The sequence below is a fragment of the Narcine bancroftii genome, chromosome 3 (assembly GCF_036971445.1).
Source record: "Narcine bancroftii isolate sNarBan1 chromosome 3, sNarBan1.hap1, whole genome shotgun sequence".
NCBI classification, from domain to species: domain Eukaryota; kingdom Metazoa; phylum Chordata; class Chondrichthyes; order Torpediniformes; family Narcinidae; genus Narcine; species Narcine bancroftii.
Genome location: NC_091471.1, coordinates 328907661 through 328929427, shown reverse-complemented (window position 1 = coordinate 328929427; position 21767 = coordinate 328907661). Strand labels below are relative to the sequence as shown.

General features: G+C 48.8%; 1 protein-coding gene across 2 annotated transcripts; it reads left to right on the top strand.

Annotated features, from left to right (window-relative positions):
* Nucleotides 1–846: 846 nt before the first annotated feature.
* LOC138759176 (catechol O-methyltransferase A-like) lies at nt 847–18046 on the top strand. Of its 2 annotated transcripts, XM_069929211.1 has the most exons (5): nt 847–1110; nt 3873–4066; nt 6892–7023; nt 7726–7941; nt 15831–18046. In XM_069929211.1, exons 1-4 carry the CDS (start codon nt 921–923, stop codon nt 7903–7905), a joined length of 696 nt encoding a protein of 231 aa, XP_069785312.1. In that variant the 5' UTR covers nt 847–920; the 3' UTR covers nt 7906–7941; nt 15831–18046. The 2 variants fall into 2 exon arrangements, with proteins under 2 accessions (XP_069785312.1, XP_069785311.1); XM_069929210.1 differs by having other exon boundaries at nt 7726–18046.
* The last annotated feature ends 3721 nt before the right edge of the window (nt 18047–21767 follow it).

Here is a 21767-nt window from a genome sequence, read left to right as displayed (position 1 = left end):
TTTGCCTTGTTTTTTTTACATCCATTGCAAACCCACAAAAGAGTTCTTCGACCAGGTGGCAGGGCTGAGAAAGTTTCCTTGATCTGTGTTTGTTATCTGTGAACACTAAATGCGAACCCCTCCCTGCCCTGTAACCCTCTATTTTCTTTCCATCCGTGGGCCTGAATGTCTCAAATGTTCCAGCCTGCACCACCACCCCCTGGCGAGGGATTCCAGGTCCCCACAACTCTCCGTGTAAAAATTTTAAAAAAACTTCCCTCCCTTCACTTTGTACAGGTGTCCTCTGGTGTTCACTGGTCCCGCCCTGGGAAATAGGTGCTGGCCGTCCACCCTATCGATGCCTCTCAGAATCTTGTCGACCTCTATCAAGTCTCCCCTCATCCTTTAACGTTCCAGAGAGAAAAGTCCCATGGCCTTCTGAGACTCGTTTCCAATCCAACATCCTGGTGAATCTCCTCTGCTCCCTGTCCAGAGCTTCCATATCCTTCCTGTAATGAGGTGACCAGAACTGAACACAATCCTCCAAGTGGGGTCTCACCAGAGATTTGTAGAATTGCAACTTGACCTCTCGACTCCTGAACTTGATCTCCCCCGACTAATGAAGCCCAGCATCCCATTGGCCTTCTTATCCTATCGACCTGTGCGGCGACCTTGAGGGATGTCTGGATTTGGACCCCAAGGTCCCTCTGTTCCTCCACACTGTTCAGTAACCAAACATTAACCCTTCCAAAATGCTTTACCTCACACTGATCCGGATGGCATCTCGACGTGAGGGGCTGAGGCCGGATCCTGCAACAGGCCGAGCGTGTTGACTGTGATTCCATTTCACCCTCCTCCCGTAGATGTTCCTGCTGTGCACGGCGATCGCTGTCTGCCTCCTTCTCCCCGTGGTCCTCTCCTCACTCAACCGTCGCAAGGCAATGCTCCTGCTGTTATGGTACGATGGAATCGAACACCTGCGCAACCGGCTGACTGGCAGCACCCAGCCGGAACGCCTGCTGAAGTATGTGGTGCAGAGGGCCACAGCCGGCGACCCCCAGAGTGTGGTGGACACCATCGATGAGTTCTGCCGGACCTCCGAATGGGCTATGAACGTGGGCGATGAGAAAGGTGGGTTACAGATAAGGCGCCGGTTTCCGGCACCTACGGGGATCGCGAGAGCCGGATATGCGAATTTTCCGGTTGCCTGAGACTCGCTCTTACAATGCCTAACTGATAATGCCATGCATCGACTTGTGTCTGGATTATATAGAACATTGAACAATACTGCACAGTACAGGCCCTTTGGCCCATATATTCCTTAAAAAATGCATTAACCCCATAACCCTTCCATCCATGGGTCTGTTGAAGAGTCGGTTAAATGCCCCTAATGTTCCAGCCTCCACCACCACCCCTGGCAAGGTATTCCAGGCCCTCACCACTCCGTAAAAATCACTTATCTCTAAACTTCCCTCCCTTCACTTTGTTCAGACGTCCTCTGGTGTTTGCTGATCCCGCCCTGGGAAACAGGTGCTGGCCGTCCTCTCTGTCTCTCAGAATCTTGTCTCCTCCCATTCTTCTGATAACCTTGTCTCAAACCTTGTTTCCAGGCAACATCCTGGTGAATCTCCTCTGCCACCTCTCTGTAGCTTCCACATCCTTCCTGTAATGAGGTGACCAGAACTGAACATAATCCTCCAAGTGGGGTCTCACCAGAGATTTGTAGAGTTGCAATGTGACCTCTCGTCTCCCCCCCCCCCCCCCCCCGACTAATGAAGCCCAGTGACCCAGAGGCCTTCTTTATGATCCCATCAACCTGCACGGTGACCTTGAAGGATGTATGGATTTGGACCCCAAGGTCCCTCAGTTCCTCCACACAGTTGTTATCGACCATTAACCCTCCTGGTTTGTCCTTCCAAAATGCATCATCTCACACTGATCTGAATTGAACTCCATCTGTCATTTCTCCGCCCGACTCTGCATCCTGTCTAGATCCTCTTGTAACCTTCGACAATCTTCAGCTCCATCCACAACTCCCCCAATCTTCCTGTCATCCGCAATCTGACTGACCTGACCTTCCGCCTCTTCGTCCAAGTCATTTACAAAAATCACAGAGAACAGGGGGGTCCTAGAACAGATCCCTGCAGTTCTCCCGCTAGTCCCCAGCCTCCAGGCAGAATCCTTTCCTTCCACTACTGCTCCCTACATTTTTCCTCCAAGCCCATTTTATCATCTGCCCAGCCAAGCTTCCCAATCCCGTGCCTCATGACCCTCTGGATGAATCTGTCGTGGGGGAACCTTGTCGAATCCCTGGCTAAAATTCATGTCGACCACATCTATCACCCGACCATCCAATTTCATTTGTGACCTGCTCGAAAAGCTCAATTAGGCTCATGAGGTGCGACCTTCCATTCACAAAGCCACACTGACCATGTTGACCCAAACACCAGAGGACGTCTGGACAAAGTGAAGGGAGGGAAATTTTTATTTTTACACGGAGAGTTGTGGGGGCCTAGAATGCCTCGCCAAGGGGTGGTGGTGGAGGCTGGCAGATTTAAGAGATTCTTCAACAGGCCCAAGGATGGAAGAAAAATAGAGGGTTATGGGATAGGGAGGAGTTAGTACTTTTTTTAAGGAATATATGGAGTTCAATCCAGATCAGTGTGAGGTGATGCATTTTGGACGGACAACCCAGAAGGGTTAATGGTTGGTTACTGAACAATGTGGAGGATCAGAGGACCTTGGGGGTCTAAATCCATTAATCCCTCAAGGTCATCGCGCAGGTTGATGGGATAGTTAAGAAGGTCTATGGGATGCTGGGCTTCATTAGTTGGGGGGGGGTTGAGTTGCGCCCAACTGTTTGTCCTTATCTTGATAATCCCTTGCAGCCCGAACACACATCCCTTTGTAATTCCTTCCAGCCCGAATGCCTTCCAAGATCCATTCATTCGCTTTTTGATTGTCTGCCATTCAACTTGCAGCTTTCTGAGCCCCACGTAAAACCATGGAACACGACAGCACAGAAAACAGGCCATTCAGCTCTTCTAGTCTGTGCTGAACTATTATCCTGCCTGGTCCCACTAACCTGTGCCCAGCCCAGAGCACAACTTTGACAGCTGATGGGCCTGTACTGGGCTGAAGTGTTCTATGTACAAGTTTGCCGGTGACACCACAGTCGTCGGCAGAATTGTAGCCGGCAACGAGGGAGCATGCAGTAGGGAGATAGATCGGCTCGTTGAGCAGTGTCACGACAACAACCTTGCGCTCAACGTCAGCAGAACCAAAGAGACTTCAGGAGGGAGTCAGGGGAACACGACCTGGTCCTCGTCAAGGGCTCAGTCACGGAGAGGATCAAGGGGTTCAAATTCCTGGAGGTCAACCTCTGTCCTGGAGCCTCTGTGTTGATGCGATCATGAAGATGGCTCCTATTTTGTGAGGTGCCTGAGTCTCATTTAAACTTTTACAGGTGGAGAGTATTCTGGCTGATCGCCTCATCGCCTGGAACAGGACAAGAGGGCTGTTAACCCCGCCTGTAACATCCCGAGCACCAACTTCACTCAACCAAGAAGCGAGGCAGCGTCTTAAAAAAGCAGCCTCTATCCTCAAAGACCCCCCACACCCCCAGGCCCTCTTCACTCTGCCCCCATCGAGGTAAAGGTCCAGGAGCCTGAGGACAAGCTCTCAGTGGCACAAGGATGGCTTCTTCCCCTCTGCCACCAGATTCCCGAATGGACTGAACAGAAGGCCTCACTTTCTCCTCCTATTCCACGAATTTACTTATTTTTAAATGTAATTTTAACAGCGATAGTTGCACCTGTTAATGGTACTGCAGAACAGTGAGTCTCCTTACATGCCTTCGACGATAAATCCTGATTCTGATGATTCCTTACTAGGTTTGATCCTGGACCAGATTGTGTCGGAGGTGAATCCGAACAGAGCGTTGGAACTGGGCACCTACTGCGGTTACTCTGCCGTTAGAATTGCCAGGCTACTGCAGCCCGGGTCACGTCTGTACACTGTCGAGTTCAACCCCGGAACCGCCAGGGTGGCTAAGCAGATTATTGGCCACGCTGGTGTGGGAGACAAGGTAATGTCGGAGTAGTGGTGGGGGGGGAATCACGAGTCTTTCAGAGCCACCCAATTCCAAACCCTTTCTTGACCTTGTCAGGTCAGGTCACACAAAGTATTTCCTCAGAACATGAGGTCACAGAGAGCAAGTGATCGGAGAGGTAGATGGGGCGTTTGGACAATGAATTCCAGAATTGTCACAGGTGGGCAGGGTCATAAAGAGAGCTTTTGGCACACTGGCATTCATCAATCACAGTATTGGGATGTTACGGTAAAGTTGTACAAAACATTGGTGAGGCCAAATTTGGAGAATTGTGTGCAGTTTTGGTCACCGAACTACAGGAAAGATATCAATGAGATAGGAAGTGTGCAGAGAAGATTTTATCATTTAAAAAGAATTTGGATGGGCATATGGATGGGAGGGGTATGGACTGGGTGCAGGTCAGTGGGATGAGGCAGAAGAATGGTTCGGCACAGACTAGAACGGCCGAAGTGGCCTGTTTCAGTGGTGTAATGTTCTGTTCTGTCCCTCTCATAAATTTAAACTCCTCGATCAAATCTCCCCTCATTCTTCTATGCGCAGGGAATAAAGTCTGAACCTGTTTAACCTTTCCCTGTAACTCAGTTCCTGAAGTCCGGGCAACATCCTAGTAAATCTTCTCTGCACTTTTTCTACCTTATTGATATCTTTTCTGCAGTTCGGTGACCAAAATTGCACATGATTCTCCAAATTTGGCCTCACCAATGTCTTGTACAACTTTACCTTCACATCCCAACTCCTGGAATCAATACTTTGATTTATGAAGACAGAGTAAATGTAGGTTGGCTTTTTCCACAGAGGAGAAGTGAGAAGCAAACTGGAGGTTAAAGGTGAAAGGGGAAAAATTTAGAGGGAACATCCTCACACATAGACTGTGGAACGAGCTGAAATGGTGAATGCTCAGTTTTTAACATTTAAGAAGAATTTGGACAGGTCCATGGATGGGAGGGGTAGAAAGGGCTCTGGGGTGGGCACAGGTTAGTGGGACCAGGCAGGATAATAGTTCAGCACAGACTAGAAGGGCTGAATGGCCTGTTTTCTGTGCTGTCGTGTTCCATGGTTTTATGCGGGGCTCAGAAAGCTGCAAGTGAATGGCAAACGATCAAAAAGCGAGTGAATGGATCTTGGAAGGCAGTCGGGCTGGAAGGAATTACAAAGGGATGTGTGTTCGGGCTGCAGGGGATTATCAAGATAAGGACGACAGTTGGGCGCAACTCAACCCCCCCAACTAATGAAGCCCAGCGTCCCATAGACCTTCTTAACTATCCATCAACCTGCGCGATGACCTTGAGGGATGTATGGATTTAGACCCCAAGATCCCTCTGATCCTCCACATTGTTAAGTAACCGACCATTTACCCTTCTGGGTTGTCCGTCCAAAATGCATCACCTCACACTGATCTGGATTGAACTCCATCTGCCTCTTCTCTGCCCAACTCTGCATCTTGTCCACATCCTCTTGTAACCTTCGACAACCTTCAGCTCTGTCCATAACTCCCCTGACCTTTGTGTCATCTGCAAACTGACCTCTCCCTCCCTCACATTTCTCTCTTTTTCTCCTACTCTCTGTCCTTCCTTCCCAAAACTCAATATTCCTCTCTTTTTTTCCCCCCCCACCCCACCTCCATCTTCTCTCTCTCATTTATAAAAATCACAAAGAGCAGGGGGTCCAAGAACAGATCCCTGCGGCTCTCCCACTAGTCTCTGACCTCCTTCGCCTCTCAGAATCTTGTCGACCTCTATCAAGTCCCCTCTCATCCTTCTCCACTCCAAAGAGAAAAGTCCCAGCTCTGCTAACCTCACCTCATGAGACTTGTTCCCCAATCCAGGCAACATCCTGGTGAATCTCTTCTACCCCCTCTCCAGAGCTTTCACATTCTTCCTGTAATGAGGTGACCAGAACTGAACACAATCCTCCAAATGGGGTCTCACCAGAGATTTGTAGGGTTGCACATGACCTTTCGACTCCTGAACTCAATCCCCTGACTAATGAAGCCCAGCTTCTCATAGACCTTCTTAACTATCCTATCAATCTGCGCGGCGATCTTGAGGGATGTGTGGATTTGGACCCCAAGGTCTCTCTGTTCCTCCACACTGTTCAGTAATAAACCATTAACCCCTTTGGTTTGTCCTTCCAAAAAGCATCATCTCACACTGATCTGGATTGAACTCCATTTGGCACTTTCTGCCCAACTCTGCATCCTCTCTATATCCTCTTAACCTTCAACAGCCCTCAGCTCCATCCACAACTCCTCCAACCTTCATGTCATCCACAAACTGACTGACCTGTCTTTCAGCCTCTTCAGGTCATTTATAAAAAAATCGCAAAGAGCAGGGGGTGCCAGAATAGATCCCTGCGGAATTCCCACCAGACCCTGAACTCCAGGCAGAATCCTTTCTTTCCACTTTGACTCTCTGAGCCAGTTTTGAATCTATGTAAAATTATTTCAGAATCAAATGAGAAAAATTCGTTGTTCACAAAGATTTCTATAAACTACCTTACAACAATAAAGCTTGAAAAATGAGGCTGTGTCTGGAGTTCACTGAGTGTACAGGAGTATGGCGGTGGAGGGGAAGAAGCCATCCTTGTACCGCTGAGTGCTTGTCTTCAGGCTCCTGGTCCTTTTCCCCAAGGGGAGCAGCGTGAAGAGGGGGGTCTTTGAGGATAGCGGCTGCTTTCTTGAGATGTCACCTTGTGTCGACCTCGACGTAGTGAAGTCCAGTGAGCTTGAAGTCGCAGGGCGAGTTCACAACCCTCTGGGGTGCTTTCTCGTGCACATCTCCTGTCAGTCTGGTCTGTTGCAGGTAGAGCTTCTGGTGGGCTCGTCCTGTGACTTGATTTCGGAGCTTCGGGAAAAATATGCAGTTGATAAGCTGGATTTTGTCTTTCTGGACCACTGGAAGGAGAGTTATACCCGGGACGCCAAACTCTTGGAGGTAGGCAGATCGAGTAACTCAGTCCTGATGAGATAGGGCATCGAGGGTGATGGGGAGATGGGCCGGGCAGTGGGTGAACAGAATCAGCTCATGATTGAATGGCGGGGCAGACTCAATGGGCCAAACGATCCAAATCTGCTCTTACATCTTGTGTTCTTGTGTAAATTAAATTTAGACGTATAGCTTGGTAACCGGCCCACGAGCCCAATTACACCCAATTGACCTACAACCCCACCCCCCCCCCCCCGGTACATTTTGAAAGGGGGAGAGGAAACCGGAGTCCCCCCTGGGGGAAAACACATGCAGACACGGGGGGAGCGTACAAACTCCTTACAGACAGCGGAGGGATTCGGAACTCCGGTCCTGATCACTGGCACTGTAGCAGCGTTTGTGCCAACCGCGTCAAGATTTTCCTGAGCAAGGACTCCACTTTGTGTTGGGATCTCTGTAGTTTAACGGGCTACATCAGATGGTCAAGGGGAAAATAATCCTGCATTTCACCACAACATCGGGAGGGAGCTCCTTGCCGACATAGGAGGAGGAGGTTCACTCCGGGAAACATGCGAGGAGCGTCGGGTGGCAGTGGGACTCCCCACTCGTCACCGACCTCCAGGCAGAGCGCTCCCCATCTGCCGCCACTCGCAGCGCTGAGGGAGAAGAACAACTTCGGCGCCGTTGATCGCTTTCTATTCCTGCCTCTAGACCTGCGACCTGCTTCGAAAGGGGTCTGTTCTACTCGCCGACAACGTCATATGTCCAGGGGCCCCGGACTACCTCGAGTACATCCGCCACCACTCCCGGTACCAAAGTGAATACTATCCCTCCCACCTGGAATATACACTGGCTGAAGACGGCCTCGAGAAATCGGTGTACTTGGGTTGAGACTGACCCTGGCAAGGCACCACTACAGAGTGACTGGTAATAATTCCATGTTAAAGTGCAGCAGTTTAGACATATCTCAGTACTAACCATGTTATTTTTCTCTTGTGGATAGTCCACTCACCTGAATTTGATGTAGACAAGGGGGAGGTGTTGCATTTTGGAAGGACAAATCAAAAACAGAGGAGAACAGAGGGATCTGGGAATCCAGAGACATTATTCCCTGAAAGTGGCGTCACAGGTGGACAGGGTCGTAAAGAGAACTTTTGGCACATTGGCCTTCAGAAATCAAAGTATTGAGTACAGAAGTTGGGATGTTATGGTAAAGTTGTACAAGACATTGGTGATGCCAAATTTGGAGGATTGTGTGCAGTTTTGGTCACCGGACAACAGGAAAGATATCAATAAGATAGAAAGAGGGCAGAGAAGATTTACTAGGATGTTGCCCGGACTTCAGGAACTGAGTTATAGGTTAAGCAGGTAGCGTAGAAGAATGAGGGGAGATTTGATCAGGGTGTTTAAAATTATGAGGGGGTAGACAGAGTAAATGTAGGTCGGGTTTTCCCACTGAGGGTCAGTGAGATCCAAACCAGAGGACGGTTAAGGGTGGAAGGGGAGATGTTTAGGGGGAAACTCTTCACACAGATGGGAATAGGAAGTGAGGTGGTGAAAGTGGGTTCAATTTTCACCTTTAAGAAGAATTTGGATAGGTACGTGGATGGGTGCAGGTTAGTGGGACGAGGCAGAGTACCAGTTCAACACAGACTAGAAGGGCCGAAGGGGCCTGTTTCTGTGCTGCAGTGTTCCATGCTTCCATGAATCACAAGTGCATGGATTCCATAGTCTGTTGGTCAGGCAGTTTGAGGGATAGTAATGTTTTTAAAAATTTCGACCCACAGCACGGTAACAGGCCCCTCCGGCTCACAAGCCCACGCCACCCAATTTACCCTCCGTAGACCTATAGCCCTCCCCCCCAGCATGTTTTGAGTGGCATACAGAAACGGGAGCCCCCCCCCACAGGAAAACCGCAGGCGGGGAGTATGTTCAAACTCCCAACTGACGTCGCGGGAATCGAGCCCCCGGGGTCACTATTGTGAACTGCCGGGGTCACTGTCACCAACCGCTGCAATCTCTAATGCTCCGATTTGTAGTTGTTGCCTCCCCCCACCACTTCCCCATTCCCCTTTAGCAAAGGGTCCACCTTTGAGCTGAGACCATCGTCGGCATTGAGCTCATGATTTGATGAGCGAAAAGATGCCAACGGGGTTTCCCATTGCCGCCTTCACTGGACGGGAAACCCTGACCATTGATCCATCTGACCCAGCGTTTCTAGCTTTGCGACCATCAGTTCCAATTTGTGGACTCTTGTTAAAAAAAAACCACCACGGTGGGAGGCTAAACAGATCCTTCACCTTGCCCAAGGGTGACCTGTAGGCTATTGGATGGAAGGAGACCCCTTACACTGCCTTTGGCCGAGCAATTGTGCAGCACCTCGATCAAATCCCCCCTTGTTCTTCTACGCTCCAGGGAATAAAGTCCAAACCTGTTTAACCTTTCCCTGTAACTCAGTTCCTGAAGTCTGGGCAACATCCTAGAAAATATTCTCTGCCTTCTTTCTACCTTATTGATATCTTTCCTGCAATAGTTTTTAGGGTGAAATTTAGGGAGTTGACTATTTCCCACACAATACTTTGAACTACGGTAATTACTATATTTGGCAGCATATAAGACCCTCGGGCATATAATGTACCCCCCCCCCACCCCATTTCAGCAGGGAATTTTAAGTAATTTTTTTAGTGTATTTACATGTAAATTGGCAAATGGGGTCCTCCTGCACCTCTTGCGCTGCACGTGGAGACTGCCGTGGACGGCCTTCTCCCCTGGGGGAAGAGAGCGATGGCGGCGGAGGCTCCAGAAATCACAGTTGGTGCTGCTGGCAGGAGACCGTCGTGGTCGGCCTTCTCCCCTGGGGGAAGAGAGCAATGGCGGCAGAGGCTCTGGAAATCACAGTTGGTGCTGCAGGCGGGACTACCGTGGTTGGCTTTCTCCCCTGGGGGAAGAGAGTGACGGCGGCGGAGGCTCTGGAAATCACAGTCGGCACTGCTGGCAGGGGACCTAATTTCAACTTTGCATACAAGACCCATGGGGGGAGGTTTTATATATTTTTTGAACCAGTCTTTGTGGGGGAGGGATAAAGTGGGTCTTGTATGCCGTTAAATATGGTACCTGCATTGTTCGGGTGTTGGGAGGTTGAATGGGTGGTGGGCCAGAGCCTAGGAGAGCGTCCATGGCTGGCCAGGACACTCTCGATAGAGCTCCTGTAGAAGGTTGACGTGACAGTGGCCGGTACCCTTGCCCGCTCAGTCTTCTCAGGAGGTGCAGTCACTGTTGCGCCTTCCTGACCAGTGAGGAGATGTTGAGTGTCCACAATAGGTCACTCGTTGAGTGAACTCCAAGGTACTCGGGACTCTCTCCACTAAAGAGTGGTTGATGTGTAGAGGAGGGTGGTCATTCCTGGTCCTCCAGATGTCCACGATCATCTCCTTTGTCCTGTCCACATTGAAATTCAGGTGGTTACTCTCACCCTGCACCATGAGGTTTTCCACCTCTCCTCCGTGGAGCGACTCCTCATTGCGGCTGACGAGGCCAGCGACCGCCATGACCTCTGCTGGCCTGACGACGTGCCTAGAGCTGGATCTGGCAACACAGTCAGAGGGAGGCGGGTGGGGGGTTGTCAGTCGCGTGAACAGGGCCGGGCAGCCTCTGGGGATCCGAATCAAGCTCGCTAATAACCACGTTGGGCGGCTCGGGATTGTCAGTATTTGCTGAGCACGTGAAAATTATAAAAAGCTGTATTATACTTAGGAAAATATCTGCTGTACCGGACTGCCATGGACCAATGTAACTGTGTTTCAATCAATACCCACATTATCCAGTAACTGGCTGTAAACAGGTCTGATCCTGTTCCTCACGGTGATCCACGGCCCCCATAAAGCTGTGCAAAATCCCTGAAGGACATCTTGCTGTCCTTTTCATACATACTGCTGCTCTCCATCGACTACACCTCGGCCTTCAACACCATTATTCCCTCAGGTCTGATCGACAAGCTACAAACTCGAGGCCTCCGCCACTGGATCCTTGACTTACTCTTCGGGATACCATGGTCGGTACAAATTGGAGCAACATCTCCTCCTCACTAACGGTCAACACCCCAAGGGTACGGGCTTAGCCCACCGCTCTACACCGACGACTGTACAGCTGGGCACAATTCTGCCTACAAGTTTGCAGGTGACCCCACTGTGGTCGGCAGAGTCATGGACGGCAAGGAGGGAGCATGCAGGAGGTGGGGGGTGGGATGGGGCGGATTGGCTCATTGAGCGGCGTCGCGGCAACAACCTTGCACTCAATGTCAGCAGAACCAAGGGGACGATTGTGGACTTCAGGAGCGAGTCAGGGAAGCACGACCCGGTCCTCGTTGAGGCCTCAGTCGTGGAGAGGGTAAAATTTTGGGGGGTTCAACATCTCCGAGGATCTGACCTGGAGCCTCCACGTCGATGCAATCACAAAAAAGGCCCACCAGCGGCTACACGTTGAGGAGATTCAGTAGGTCACCAAAGACTCTTGTAAACTTCTACAGTTGGACCATGAAGAGCATTCTGGCCAGCGTCAAGTCTCAGGGCAAGAATAAACCCCAGAGGGTAGTTAACTCAGCCTCCAACATCACTGGCCCCAGACTTCACTCCATTGAGGACAATGACACAAGGCAGCGTCTTAAAAAGCAGCTTCTTTCCTCAAAGACCCTCCACCCCCCAGGCTAGACCCTCTTCACTCTGCTCCCATTGGGGAAAAGGTCCAGGTGCCTGAAGACGAGCACTTGGTAGCACAAGGACGGCTTCTTCCTCTTTGCCATCAGATTCCTAAACGGACAGTGAACCCCAGGCACAGCCTAATTTTTCATGCACAGTCATTTTTACAGTAATGTTGTACGATGGTTATAATCTGAATGTTTGCCCTGTGAGGCTGCCACAAAATACCAAATTTCATGACTTGTTCATGACAATAAATCCTGATCCCCCTCAGTGGAAAAAGCCACATTTACTCTGTCTGTCCCCCTCGTAATTTTAAACATCTCGATCAAATCTCCCCTCATTATTCTATGTTCCACGGAATAAAATCCAAACCTGTTTAACCTGCCCCTGTAACTCAGTTCCTGAAGTCTGGGCTGCCCTCTTTCTATCTTATTGATATCTTTCCTGTAGTTCGGTGACCAAAACTGCACAAAATTCTCCAAATTTGGCCTCACCAATGTCTTTACCATCACATCTCAACTCCTGGACTCAATACTTTGATTTTGGAAGTGCCAAAAGCTCACTTGCTGACCCTGTCTACCTGTGACGCCACTTTCAGGGAATTATGACTCTGTATTCCCAGATCCCTCTGTTCCACCTTACTCCTTGGTGCCCGCCCGTTCACCATGTACGTCCTTTCCTGGTGCTTCTAACACTTTCCCTTATTCAACCATGATCTCCTCCCTGTAGTTCTCAGTCTTTTGTACTCTCGTTACACGTCTTCATCCCTCAGTCTATTTTGTAATTGTTCTGCAAATTTTCGTGTTTCCTCTGGATCCGAGAATAGTCTGTTTTGTTGTCCTGGAATAAATATTTTCAATACCGCTGGATGCTTTAGTATAAATTTATACCCTTTCTTCCATAAAATCGCCTTTGCTGTATTGAACTCCTTTCTCTTCTTCAGGAGTTCAAAACTTATATCTGGATCAATGAAGATTTTTTGCCCTTTGTACTCCAGTGGCTTGTTGCCCTCTCTTACTTTTTCCATTGTCTTCTCCAGTACCTTTTCTCTTGTAGTATATCTTAGGAATTTTACTAAAATAGATCTTGGCTTTTGTTGTGGTTGTGGTTTAAAGGCCAATGCTCTATGTGCCCTTTCTATTTCCATTTCTTGCTGTAGTTCTGGACATCCTAGGATCCTGGGGATCCAATCTTTTATAAACTCTCTCATATTCTTGCCTTCTTCATCTTCCTTAAGGCCCACTATCTTTATGTTATTTCTTCTGTTATAATTATCCATTATATCTATTTTCTGAGCTAACAGTTCTTGTGTCTCTTTAACTTTTTTATTAGATTCCTCTAATTTCTTTTTTATGTCCTCTACCTCCATTTCTACTGCTGCTTCTCGTTCTTGCACCTTGTCCATTCTCTTTCCCATTTCTGTTAAGGTCATATCTATTTTATTCATTTTCTCTTCTGTATTGTTTATTCTTCTTCTTAAATCATTAAATTCTTGCGCTTGCCATTCTTTAAATGACTCCATGTATTCTTTAATAAGAGAAAGTATATCCTTTATCTTGCCTTTCCCTTCTTCTTCTATTTCACTGTACTCTTCCTCTTCTTCTTCCTCTGGGTTGGCCATCTGTTGTTTCTTTGTTGCCCTTTCCTTCTCTTCTTTCTTGTTTTCGTTGTCTTCTATGTTCTCCTCTTGCTGCAGGTGTTCTGCAGCTGTCATTGCCGGCTGTGGAGATCGACTCCCCAGCTGGTCACCCCTCCCGTAGGTGTGTTTTTTTGCATGCGCATCGCGCATGCGCGACTCCTCGTGCATGCGCGGTTGCACACTTTTACTCGGCTCAGCGAGCCATATTTGTAGTCCACTTTCTACCGACCTGAGGGAGCGGGTTTCTCTCTCCACCGCGGGCCTCTTCGAACAGGTAAGGCCTTCTCCTTCTTCTTCCGTTGTCTACTCTTCCTCTCTTCTTACCGTTGGTTTCGACTTTTCTTTTTTCGTCGCCATCTTCTTTCCACCTTTATACTCACTTTTCTTTAACTTTTATTTTTGTGCCTTTGTGTTTTCCTTTGTTTTTTCCGACTTTTCTGGAGAGGGCTGGTGTTCACCGTCCGGCCACTACTCCATCACGTGACTCCTCCCATCTCCTCCCTGTAGGACTGCGCTCTACCCCCTCCCTCTCTCTCCTCCTCCCACCATTTTGCTCGGGCGCCTGCCAACATTTTGCTCGCACCTCGATGAAGGGCGCAAGCCCCAGTCGCTGGCCAGGTATCTCGATCCACGCAGTCTACGTCCACGCTGGGGCTGTGGACTGCCGGAGACTGGCTCAAATCGACCAGTGACCGGAACTGGGGCGCAAAGATGGGGGAAGGGGTGCGCAGAAGGGTTTCCCGATCCGTGTCGGAGGTTCAGGTCCGGAGTTTGGGCCGCTGACGGTTCGGACTGAATTCTGTGGGGGCTGTGGGTGAATCCACGGACACGGGGGTAGGGGGGGCTCTCTTTTGCTTCTCTCTCTCTCTCGCTGGGAAATTTATGCCGATGGCGAATTACAGCAGGGAAAAAGAAAGTTCATGTGATATGACACTGTTTTAATGCCAGGACAATAACTTGAATCTTAAAGGATGCTTGGTTGACTTGCTGAGTTTCTCCAGCATCGTCTTTTTACTTCAAACATGGAGCTCACAGACTTTGGTATTCATTGATCCCGTCATAGGAAACAGGTGTTGGCTGTCCACCCGCTCTACGCTTCGCAGAATCTTCTACACCTCACTTCTGGGCTTAACCACAAATAACCCCTTTGACCTTGCTGGTGAGGAGCAGGTCCATAAATCCATCGATTGGCCAGACTGTTTCGCAGCGCCCACCACCCCCCCCCCCCCCCCCACCTTCCTCACTCTTTCTCCCTGTTGTCTTTTTTCTTCCTGCTGACAACCTGATTAAAGGCTGTCTCACTCCGGCAGCTGAGCTGAATGATTTATTGACCTGCAGGGAAGCGATCAATGCAGAAAGCTCTGAACTCCTTTGTTAATTTGCCCTTCTGCACAAAATTGGACGCAGAATATAGAGAACTACAGCACAGTACAGGCCCTTCGGCCCATGATGTTGTGCCAACCCATATAAAATACTAACTCCTCCCTACCCGATAACCCTCTATTTTTCTTAGATCTGTGGGCCTATCTAAGGGTCTCTTAAATGTTCCAGCCTCCACCACCACCCCCTGGTGAGGAATTCTTATCCCCACAACTCTCTGTATAAAGAAAAACTTCCCTCCCTTCACTTTGTACAGATGTCCTCTGGTGTCTGGGAAACAGGTGCTGGCCGTCCACCCTGTCTATGCCTCTCAGAATCTTGTCGACCACTATCAAGTCTCCTCTCTTCTACGCTCCAAAAAGTCCCAGCTCTGCTAACCTTGCCTCATAAAGATTTGTTTCATGTCCTTTATAAATCAAAGTATTGGGTTTCGGAATTGGGATGCTATGTTGAAGTTGAGGCCAAATTTGGAGAATTGTATGCAGTTTTGGTCACCAAACTATAGGAAAGATATCAATAAGATAGAAAGAGGGCAGAGAATATTTACTAGGATGTTGCCCGGACTTCAGGGACTGTGTTACAGGGAAAGGATAAACAGGTTCGGACTTTGTTCTTGTAGCGAACATCCTGGTGATTCTCCTCTTACCCCTGTCCAGAGCTTCCATATCCTTCCTGTAATGAGGTTACCAGAACTGAACACAATCCTCCCAGTTAGGGTCTCACCAGAGATTTGTAGAGTTGCAATGTGACCTCTCAACTTTTGAACTCAATCCCCCTGCCTAATGAAGCCCAGTGTCTCATAGACCTTCTTAACTATCCTACCGACCTGTGTGATGACCTTGAGGGATGTACAGATTTGGACCCCAAGGTCCCTCTGTTCCTCCACACTGTTCAGTAACCGACCATTAACCCTTCTGGTTTGTCCTTCCAAAATTCATCACCTCACACTAATCCAGATTGAACTCCTTCTGCCACTTCTCTGCCCGACTCTGCATCCTGTCCATATCCTCTTGTAACCTTTGACAACTCTCATCTCTGTCTGTAATTCCCCCGATCTTTGCGTCAGCTGCCGAAACCGTCACCAATGCTGAGTTTCTTAGGTATTGCGTTTTTACAACGATCTGGTTGAGCCGTTCCCAATGGTTTGGTTTGGAAGCTATACACCCTCAGACCGCAGAACCCCATGGAGGACAGTGTGAAGTCAGCGAAAAAGATCTTCCTATCATGATGGACATCGACAACCCTTGATGCAGGTGATGAACATCGTGAAAGACTCCACACACCCCTCATGTCGACTGTTCTCCCTTCCACCATCGGACAGGAGGGGCCGTCACACTCAGGGCCTGATGTCCAAACTGGGAAACAATTTTATCCCCCCCCCCAGGCCGTTGGCCTCCTCAATTCCCAGAACAGGCATGGATAGGGCACCGTGGACTTTTACTGCCTACTGTTATGGGCCCAGAGGACCCCAAAATCCAGCAGCAATAGATATTCATCAAGACAAATGGTTACTTAAACAAGTTACTTTTAATTTTCTTTAAACATAAAAACACGATCAAATTTTAACTTATTACTATTAACCTAACTTAACCCCCTTCTAATTCTAAGTGCACGTGTATGTAATGTGTGTGTAAGTTCAGAAAAGTTCTTTGATTCACAGCCAATCTCATTTCTCACTCCTCCAAGTTCACCAGGTTCAGGCAATTCTTCTACTGAAGTTCACCAGGCTTTGGTGCTTGAAAGGTAAATGGTTACCGCTCAGGAAGGTTCTTGTTGGTTTTCAGAGAGAGATTTGTTGCTTATTGGACACATGCAAGTTGATTCCCTCCGATCAGCCACTTCATTGTCTTGCTGAAGAAACTTGCCCCTTCAGGGTTTTTCAGATGATAACCTCTTTCTTTCAGGTCACCACAGAGTTCCTTTTCTGTTTCCCTTATTTCAAATGAAACATTATACAGCCAGTCCTTTCCTCATGTCTGGACCACAAGGGATTTGAACAGGCTGAACTCAGAACTCACAATTCACAACCCATCTTGTTTTTGTAAAGACACTCGGAGCCTAGACAGTCTGGCATGAGCAGAGCTCTGGCATTTTAAATGAGATCTGTTTTGAAATGTTTGTATCTTTTTGTGACCTACACTAAAGAACCCCCACAATCTATCTCCTTTAAAACATATCTATAAACAACATAAAATATTACATAATTGTCACAATATGTCTTAATATTTCAATGTGTTTAATGTCTATTCTACCTGACATTGATGTAAATCTGCTCCGAGATCCTGGAGAAACGCTCTCTCGTCTTTACTGTACGAGAGGGTGTAAACGATCAATAAAAGGGACTTGACTTGAAAATCGCAGTGATGGAGAAACTCAGCAGGTTGAAGAACGTCCTTTATCAGAATCAGAATTTACTGTCATGATTGAATCACAAAATTCGTGGTTTTGTGGCAGCGTCCCTGCGCAAATGTTCGTATAAATTGCTTTTCAGCAATAAATAAAAGCAGTGCATGAGTTTTTCAACCACGTGTCGCCGGTTTTGTCGGCATGAAGCCCGTTGTCAATCACCTGGGTGTCGTTCGGGGCTCTGTGGTGGCCAAGAAAGTCCCCTTCATGACATCTTTCAATGCCCTCCCTACTATTTTCTCTGACCTCACCAGTAGATCTTCTACCGAATGATAAATGCTGTGGTTAAGTGCACTCACTGTTCACTATTGCCTGAAGAACGTGTGGATCAATGTGCATTCAATCTACCTCAGGGATTTGCAACCATTTTCAGGCTCCTGGACCTTTCCCTCGAGGGGAGCAGAGTGAAGAGGTCCTGGCCTGGGGGATGGGGGGACTTTGAGGAGAGAGGCTGCTTTTATAAGACACGTGTTGATGTCCTCGATGGGGTGAAGTCTGGTGCCGGTGATGTCGCAGGCCAATTTAACAACCATCTCGGGTTTATTCTTGTCCTGAGACTTGGCGCCTCCGTACCAGGCAAGGATGCAACTGGCCAGAATGCTCCCCGTGCTCGACCTGTCGACGTTTACAAGCATCTCGTACCAAATCTCTTCAGGCACCTCATAAAGTACAAGGTTTCTTTGTGATTGCATCCAAGTGGAGGCTTCAGGAAAGATCCCTGGAGATGTTGACCCCCCCACCCTGGAATTTACAGGGCAAAGATACATAACCGATATTTTGGGCTTGCGTCCTCCACCAACATCTACTTGACAATGGTCCCTCTCGGACTCTGCCCAGTGGCCTGTGAAGCAGTCAAGATTTGGTTCCTTCCATTCTTCTGCAGGCAACATAAATAAAACCTGTAAAAGAATTTTTATGTCCTGTGTGGTGCATAAAGAAAACGAGGCTTTTACTTCTACAGGCTGTGGCACCCATGAGGGCTGTGTGGCGTCCGCTGAGAATGGGTGCTCCAGATTAATGGCCATGGGATTTGAATGATACAGGTCCCCAGAATGACTGCTTCAATTTGAATGACCCCAGAGGATCGTTTTATATCAGAGCACACAAATGGTTGAGGAAATCAGCCAGGCTCACAGCATCCAGAGAGAGTAAAGAGATAGCTCTGCAATCTCTGGGGAGACCAGGCTTACTCTGTTCAGTTCCGGAAGGATGTGGAAGCTACAGAGAAGGGGCAGAGAAGATTCACCAGGATGTTGCCAGATTGGGAAACATCTTTATGATGCAAGGTTACCAGAGCTGGGACTTTTCTCTTTGGAGTGTAGAAGGAGGAGAGGGGACTGGAGGGAATTACAGAGACTGGGAGGGGTGTAGGGGAACCACAGAGGAATACGGAGACAGGGAAGGGTGTAGTGTTCTGGATGGGCTTACAGATACTGGGAGGGGTGTAGGGGACCGGAGGGGGTTACAGCGACGGAGTGGGTTGAATTCGTGACACAAGCCTGGTGAAATTACATCCAGCCGGTGACTGGTTATGACAGTCCCTGACATCCAGCCTCTCAACCCTACCGAGGTATTAAACCCAGTGTCGTGTGTGCTGGAGCCCAGATCTACCGGTGCCATCCCCCTGACCTTTCCCTCTCTGAGACGGATCCTTCGGCCCTCAGACATGGCCTAGCCTTCGTTACCCCTCTGCCCAGCCCTGCACACATTCTGTGAACGCCACAGATGCCAGGCCCATTTACCGCCTCCTCCGTCTCTGGGCCCACTTCCACCCCCAACCCACCCGAGACCCATTCTCCCACTTTGAGCTGCCTTCCTCTTCTTGGACACCTCGTCCTGGACAAGTTCCCACTCTAGATCTTTTCATTTCCAATTGTTGCTGAGATAACAACCATCTGGTTGGAAAATAAGTCTTATGACTGATATGGGGGCAGAGTTGGGGAGCTTCTCTTTGTAGGATGAGAGGAGACAAGATTCTGAGAGGCAGGGAAAGAGTGAAAACCACTGACCTAGATAAAGAGGCAGAAGGATGGGTCAGTCAGCTTGTGGATGACATGAAGGTCGGGAGAGTTACGGACAGAGCTGAGGGTTGTTGAAGGTTACAAGAGGATCCAGACAGGAAGCAGTGTTGGGCGGAGAAGTGGCAGATGCAGTTCAATCCAGATCAGTGTGAGCTGATGCATTTTGGAAGGACAAACAAGAAGGGTTAATGGTCGGTTACTTAACAGTGTGGATAACAGAGGGACCTTGGGGTTCAAATCCATACATCCCTCAAAGTTGCCATGCAGGGTGATAGGATCATTAAGGAGGCCTATGGAAAACTGGGTTTCATTAGTCAAGGGGATTGAATTCAGGAGTTGAGAGGTCTCCTACAAACCTCTGGTGAGTCCCCACTTAGAGGATTGTGTTCAGTTCTGGTCACCTCATTACAGGAAGGATGTGGAAGCTGAGGAGAGGGGGCAGAGGGGGCAGAGGAGATTCACCAGGATGTTGCCTGGATTGGGAAACAAGTCTCATGAGGTGAGGTTAGCAGAGCTGTGACATTTCTCTTTGGAGTGGAGAAGGATGAGAGGGGACTTGATAGAGGTCAACAAGATTCTGAGAGGTGTAGACAGGGTGGACGGCTGGCCAGCCCCTGTTTTACAGACACCAGAGGACGTCCATACAAAGTGAAGGGAGGGAAGTTTTTTTTCACACAGTTGTGCGGGCCTGGAATGCCTCACCAGGGGGTGGTGGTGGAGGTTAGAACATTTAAGAGCCTCTGAGACGGGCCCATGGATGGAAGTAAAATAGAGGGTCACGGGGTAGGGAGGGATTAGAACTTTTTCAGGGATATATGGGTCGGCACAGCATGAAGGCCTGTACTATTCGATGTTCTATGTCTCTACTTCCACATGATGCTGTCTTTAAATAATCCTTCCAGGACACACCGCTGTACAAAACATAGTTTTATTTCTGTAAAGATGTCGGGGTCAGATCCTCCTAAAAGTCAGCTAGAAACCGTAACAACACGTGGACCAAGCTGGTACAACAACTATGACAGAAACAGGTCAGACCTCGACGGACACAAACAGATCTCGGGATGGGAACAACTTCTCAGCGCATGCACCTGCCATCAAAACAGTTAAAACACAGAGTTTACCAGAAAGAGGAAAACTTTAACAAAATCGCCTCAGCATATCCGGTCTCGTTGGGGGATTCCTGGGAAATTTCCCTGCAACTCTCTCTTGCCCCTCCCCTCCCACCTGGTGGAGACTGGCATGGTGGTACAGTGGCTGCTTTGCAGCCCCAGCAGGGACAGGGTTCGAACCCATCCTGTGTGTGTCTGTGTGTGTGCGAGTGATCATGATTGTGTGTGTGTGTGTGTGTGTGTATACGTTTGCCTACGTGCACGTGCGTGGATGTCTCTGTGTGTGAGTGTGGAGTTTGCATGTTTTCTTCAGTTGACCCCCCCCCCCCGCCACTTTTCCAGTTCTCTGGTTTCTTCCCTTGATCCAGAGCTGTGCAGGAGAATTGCCTGCTGTAAATTCTCTTCCCTCCCTCTCCGCAAGTGAGTGGGATAGTTTTCAGGAATATATTTGAATTAATGGGACTGGTGTCATGGTGGACAGGGTCGAAATGAGAGCTGCAGAATGGCCGATGGAATTTAACTCAGACAAAGGTGAGGTGTTGCACTTTGGAAGGACAAGAAAGGACGTACATGGTGAACGGTCGGGCACTGAGAAGAACAGAGGGATCTGGGAATACAGAGATATAATTCCCTGAAAGTGGCATCACAGGTGGACAGGGCGTAAAGAGAGCACATTGGCCTTCATAAATCAAAGTATTGAGTCCAGGAGTTGGGATGTGATGGTAAAGTTGTATAAGACATTGGTGAGGCCAAATTGGGAGAATTGAGTGCAGTTTTGGTCACCGAACGGCAGGAAAGATAACAATAAGATAGAAAGAGGGCAGAGATTTACTAGGATGTTGCCCAGACTTCAGGAACTGAGTTACAGAGAAAGGTTAAACAGGTTTGGACTTTATTCCCTGGAGTGCAGAAGAATGAGGGGAGATTTGATCGAGGTGTTTAAAATTATGAGGGGGACAGACAGAGTAAATGTAGGTCGGCTTTTTCCACTGAGGGTTGATGAGACCCAAATCAGAGGTTAAGGATGAAAGGGGAAAGGTTTAGGGGGAACCTCTTCACACAGAGTGGTGGGAGTTTGGAAAAGGCTGGTGTGGTGAATGTGGGCTCAGTTTTAATGTTTAAGAGGAATTTGGACTGGTTTCTGGATGGGAGGGGTACTGACTGGCTGCAGAATAATAGCTCGGAACTGACCAGACAGGCTTGTTTCCTGTGGTTGTATTTTCCTATGCTTCCGTGGATTGCTCTGGGTGCTGGCAGACTTAAATGGGTTGAAGAGCCTCTGACATCTCATCTGAGGCATTTGCTGATTCCGTCCGGAGCTACCTGCAAGTCCTGGGCAGAGGTTGGGGGAGGGGGTGCGGGGATTCCTGACGACCCCTCTAACCGCGGGGACCAGTCGGGAAAGGGAGCGAGACTGGATTTCTGACCATGGAAGCAAAAGGTGGGGAGAGAGAAAAATGGAGGGGGTGGGTATGACTGTCCCAGGTGACGGCCTTCCGAC

What these genes read in the sequence shown, in the direction of transcription:
- LOC138759176 (XM_069929211.1), top strand. Translation starts at nt 921, where the DNA reads ATGCTCCTGCTGTTATGGTACGATGGAATCGAACACCTGCGCAACCGG. An exon ending in GAACGTGGGCGATGAGAAAG is followed by an intron (nt 1,111 to 3,872) that starts GTGGGTTACAGA and finishes ATTCCTTACTAG; the next exon opens with GTTTGATCCTGGACCAGATT. An exon ending in GGGACGCCAAACTCTTGGAG is followed by an intron (nt 7,024 to 7,725) that starts GTAGGCAGATCG and finishes TCCTGCCTCTAG; the next exon opens with ACCTGCGACCTGCTTCGAAA.